At 58.2% G+C, this 5,055-nt stretch overlaps 2 protein-coding genes across 2 annotated transcripts; both read right to left on the bottom strand.

Annotated features, from left to right (window-relative positions):
* Window positions 1–561: 561 nt before the first annotated feature.
* LOC105555742 lies at window positions 562–1,476 on the bottom strand. Its single transcript, XM_012002783.1, has one exon. The coding sequence runs from the start codon at window positions 1,474–1,476 to the stop codon at window positions 562–564; it is 915 nt and encodes a 304-aa protein (XP_011858173.1).
* Window positions 1,477–1,861: 385 nt separating this feature from the next.
* LOC105555741 lies at window positions 1,862–4,708 on the bottom strand. Its single transcript, XM_012002782.1, has one exon. It carries the CDS (start codon window positions 4,706–4,708, stop codon window positions 1,862–1,864), a length of 2,847 nt encoding a protein of 948 aa, XP_011858172.1.
* Window positions 4,709–5,055: the final 347 nt, after the last annotated feature.

The raw sequence follows: 5,055 nt of genomic DNA, 5'->3' as shown, positions 1-5,055 counted from the left end.
TTCTCTCTCACGAAAACTGTCGAGCGAATGGTCCCGCGGCAAATTGCGCCAGGCCTTTTATATCGCGAGAAGGTCTGGAAGCTTCGATGTTCGCGAAGGGACAGGTCCCGTTAATCGGACGGTTTTCGAAAACACTTGTGTTTAAGGATGAGGTTGCAATTTTCAGGTCGCCGGATTGGTCGGGGCGACTAGTGCGGGCAGCCACCATTGGCGCCGAGTCGCGATTCCCGCCACGCGAAGCGAGCTGTCGTTGGCGCACGAGCGAGCCGAGCTCTGCGTGTCGGCACGCGCCAAATTCATACGCGGCTAAAGCACCTCATCCGCAACATTCCGCCCGCCCTGTAAATGCGTGATTGACAGAAAGTCATTAGGCCCTTCATTACCGGCGCGTGGGTGGCGGAGCTTGGACGCGGCCGCGTTGGTGGCGCTCGGATTCGGTTGCGAATGAGGCAGTCTCATTATCTTGGAAGCATGCCTGTCGTGGGATCAGCGACGCAATTACGCAATTTCGCGCGCGGTTGTGTACAGTGCGGTGGACGAGTGCAGCGCGCAGACATGAGCTCATGACGGTGAATCGCTCGGCGTGCAGGCGACGCCTGGTTCGGCCGCACGCGGGAGGAGAACGAGTTTGACAATTGGTCTCCTTAATTCAGTGCTGGCTGTCTTCACCGTAGCCACTCTGACGTGTCCGTCACTACCGGGATGCACTCGAACGATTCGCGCCAGCGGCCACCGGGAAGGCGGGGTGCATTCATTTCGCACCAGACACAGTCTCCCTGGCGAGAATTCTGAGCTGGTTCTCCACCATTTCGGCCTGTGGTTCAGCGAATGCAGGTACTCCGCGGCCCATCGATTCCAAAAGTGACTCCGCATCCGCTGCACCATCGGCCACCGTGACAATTGATGGTCTCCTGATTGCAAAGGCGCGGGTTCCGGGATAGTGAGCAGCGATGTTCCTACGAGAAAATGACCCGGAGTTAAAGCTGTTATGTCGTCGGGATCGTCGGTCAAGGCCCAGAGCGGACGTGAGTTGAGGCACGCCTCTATTTGTGCGAGGAGGGTAGTCATCTCCTCAAAGGTAAGTGTAGCATCTCCCACTACTCGTCGGAGATGATGCTTGAGCGACTTGACTGCCGCCTCCCAGATTCCACCGAAGTATGGGGCCGAGGGCGGATTGAATCGCCAAGTCACTCTCTCAGCAGCCAGTGCCGCTCCAATCTGACGCCCCTCGGAGGTGCTCGCCCGGAAGAGCGCTCGTAACTGCGAGTCGGCACCCACGAAGTTTGTGCCGCAGTCCGAGTACAGTGTCTGACAGAGGCCTCTCCGGGAGACAAATCGTCTGAATGCCGCCAGGAATCCAGCTGCGGTGTAGTCGGAGGCCACTTCCAAATGGACGGCCTTGGTGCCTAAACAAACAAAGACCACAAAGAAGGCCTTGTGAGCCTTATGGCCGCGGCCCCTAGAGGTGCGAAGCATGACAGGTCCGGCGTAGTCCACTCCGGTATGCTAGAACGGCCTAGATGCGTTGACTCGGGGGTGGGGGAGATCGCCCATGATCTGCTGCGGCACAGCGGCGCGCCATCGTATGCAAGGTAGGCATCGGTGAATGTGCCGTTTGACCACCATGCGGCCACGAGAGATCCAATACCGTTGACGCAAGATGCTCAGGGTAAGTTGGACTCCGCCGTGGAGGGCTCTTCTATGGCAGGCGTCCACTATCAGAGTACGGAATCTTCTGGCAGTATGATCGGATGTTTTTCATCAAACGACAGCAGTGAGTGTTTGAGTCTGCCTCCCACTCTCATGATTCCAAGCTGGTCGATGAACGGACTCAGCTTGGCGAGCGAACTACCGCTGCTTATCAGTGCCTTGCTTGTAGGGTGTTCAAGGCATCCTTGAAGAATCCAGACTGCACCACCCGGATCCAGGCCTTCAGGGCGGCCTCCAACTCAGCAGCTGTCAACGGGCGTACCTCACTCCCTGTCGCCTCATCCCGTTCCTCGCCGACCACGGAAGGGAGCCTGCACACGGCTCGCCTACACCAAGCCGTGATGCGCAACAGCCGTGATAACGACGAGTACCGTCGCAGAAGGTCAGGCTCAGCCGCGGTGGCCACGTGCGATGTGACAGGAAGCCTCCGTTGTTCGGGCACGTCAGCAGCGGTTTCAGTCATCGTGTGCGTCGTCCAGGGTCCTGGAGAAGACGACAGCCACGATGGTCCGTGCCACCATAGTCCGAAGGTTGACAGCGCGCCGGGAGCAAGGCCTCGAGACGCGCAGTCCGCGGGATTCTCCTTCCCTGCAATGTGATGCCAGCGGGCCGACGGGACAGTGCTTTGTATGTCCGCTACTCGATTCGCGACGTATGTCTTCCAGCGGGACAGATGTGCAGTGATCCACGTCAGCGCGATGGTGGAGTCGGACCACAGGTGGATGGGGGCCTGGAGTCCCAGCGTGCGCACAACGTGCGCGGTGAGCCGCGCCAAGAGGTGCGAGGCGCAAAGCTCCAGACGAGGTAAGGACACCGGCTTGATAGGAGCGACCTTGGACTTGGCGCACATCAAGGTTACCCTGAACTTATTGTCGTCTGTTTTAGCTCGCAAGTACAGTACCGCTGCGAAAGCCCTCTCTGATGCGTCAGCGAAGCCATGGACTTCTATCGAGTGCTCAGCTGCTCCATGACACAGCCAACGATCAATCCGGAGAGCGCCCAAGAGGGGTAGCTCCCTTTGGAATTGTTGCCAATCATCCTGGTCTCCCTCAGCGAGAGGGGTGTCCCAGTCGAGGCCTCTTAGCCAGGCCGTCTGGATGAACAGCTTGGCTCGCACAGTGACTGGTGCAATCCACCCCAGTGGGTCGAACAGCTGGGCCACGCGTGACAGGATGGCTCTCTTGGAGGCAGCCGCAGAGCTTTCCTCCTTGACGGAGAAGGAGAAGTGGTCGCTGTTTGGGTGCCACTGCACGCCGAGCATCGCGTGTGACTCCGAGGGCTGCCAGGAACGGTGAGTACTCTGAAACAAATCAAGATCCGGAAGACCCGCCAAAAGCTCAGCAGTGTTTGCGGACCACTTTTTCAGGGGGAATCCGCCCGCCCTGCAAATCCCGATCAGCTCATCTCGAATTCTGAGTGTCTCACTGAGGGTTGAAGCTCCAGTGAGGATGTCGTCGACGTACGAATCTCGACGAAGTGCCGCCGCTCCCACTGGGAAGCGTGCCTCCTCGTCCGCAGCCAACTGCTTGAGGGTCCGGATGGCGAGAAAGGGTGCACATGCCAGTCCGTAAGTTACGGTGTTGAGAGTGTAATCCCGCATGTCCTCGTGTGCATTGTCTCGCCATTTGACACGTTGCAGGTTGCGATCGCTTGGATGTACCTGGATCTGGCGGTACATCTTTTCGATGTCTGCGGCGATGACGTAGCGAGGCCACCTCCACCGCAACAGGACGTCGAACAATGCTGGCAGCAAATTTGGTCCCACTAGCAAATGGTCATTCAGCGTCTCTCCGTTTGCCACGGGGGAAGATCCGTTGAAGACCACGCGAAGTTTTGTTGTGGTGCTTGCCTCCTTGAGCACGCCGTGATGGGGAAGGTAGCAACCAGAAATGTTACCGTCCAGCTCCACCCGTGACATGTGCTGCAAGGATTCATATTCATTCATGAAGTTTTTATACATGACTTCTAGAGTGCTATCCCGAGCGAACCGAGTTTCCAGGCGTACCAGCATTCGCGCCGCGGTCCTGCCGGTTCCCGTGAGGTCTGGCAATGGTTGTCTCAGCGGGAGCCGTACAATGTACCTGCCCTCGGGGGAGCGTATGTGAGTGCGCCGGAATATGTCTTCGCACTCTTCTTCGTCGGGGCTGAGAGGAGCAGGTGTCTGTGGCAGCTCCTCTTGCTCCCAGAATCGTCGTACCAGTGCAGTGAGGTCATCTTCGGCATGGCAGTGATTCACACTGACGGTACTGGCTTTGGTCTCATCGGTCGTGATGCCTGAGATGAGCCAACCTAATGTGGTATTTTGTGCAACAGGTTCCTTGGGGCCGCCCTTCCTCAACCCCTGTTGGATGATGGCAGAATGGATCTCTACTCCGAGCAACAGCTCGATGGGATCGTCTGCTGAAAACTCAGGATCAGCCAGCGACAGGCCTGAGAGGTGGGCCCAGGAGCTAGTGCTCACCCGCCTGCCACCGCAGTACTCCGTCAGCCGAGGTAAGATGTGAGCATGTACGCGATACGACACCTCGCCGTCCACTGGCGACATGGTCACTGTCACGGACCCCTTCGTGGTGCCCGTCTGATGTCCTCCTACTCCGAACACGCGCACAACCGATGTCGAGCGCCGCAACCGCAATCGCTGCGCTAAGGATTCGGTCACGAAAGACGACTCGGAGCCCTGGTCGATTAGCGCGCGAACGGGGTGTTGCGCACCGAATCTGTCCGTCAGCCGCACTCGCGCAGTGTCCAGCAGCACGGCGGATTTAGTCGCGGCCCGATTGTGGCTGAAATGGGCGGTGGTAACGGGAGGCGCTTCCACGGGACCGCGGTAGGCGTCATGCAACGACGAGTGGTGCTTGGCACAGCACACCGAGCACGTCCGCTTCGACGAACAGTCATTAAGTCGATGACGACCAAGGCAGTTGAAACATAGTCCGTGAGCTTCGACCGCGCTCTTACGATCGGCCGGCTTTTTTGCCTTGAATTTGGGGCACACCATCAGGTAATGACCCTCCTGGCACAGAGGGCACGAATCGGTTGTTTGGTCTTGTTTTTTCGCGTGATGTACGCGTGTAGACCGCGCAGGGGTGTCCACCTTAGCCACGTCGCCCTTCGCCCCCTGGACCGCCTCGAGGATGTGTAACCGGCGCTCAAGGAACGTCTTAAGCGCGTCAAAGCGGGAGCGTCCCGTTTGGCCACGTTAATATTGACCACAGTCCCGATTGACCACGTTAATATCGACCACGTTGTGTATGACCACGTTGATATTGATCACGTTGCAATTGACCACGGTCCCGATTGACCACGGTCCCGATTGACCACGTTGCAATTGCCCACGGTCCCGAT

Source organism: Vollenhovia emeryi, unplaced genomic scaffold (genome assembly GCF_000949405.1).
Source record: "Vollenhovia emeryi isolate VEMERY1.0 unplaced genomic scaffold, V.emery_V1.0 DF940794.1, whole genome shotgun sequence".
NCBI lineage: Eukaryota > Metazoa > Arthropoda > Insecta > Hymenoptera > Formicidae > Vollenhovia > Vollenhovia emeryi.
This window is presented reverse-complemented; position numbering and strand designations above follow the sequence as displayed.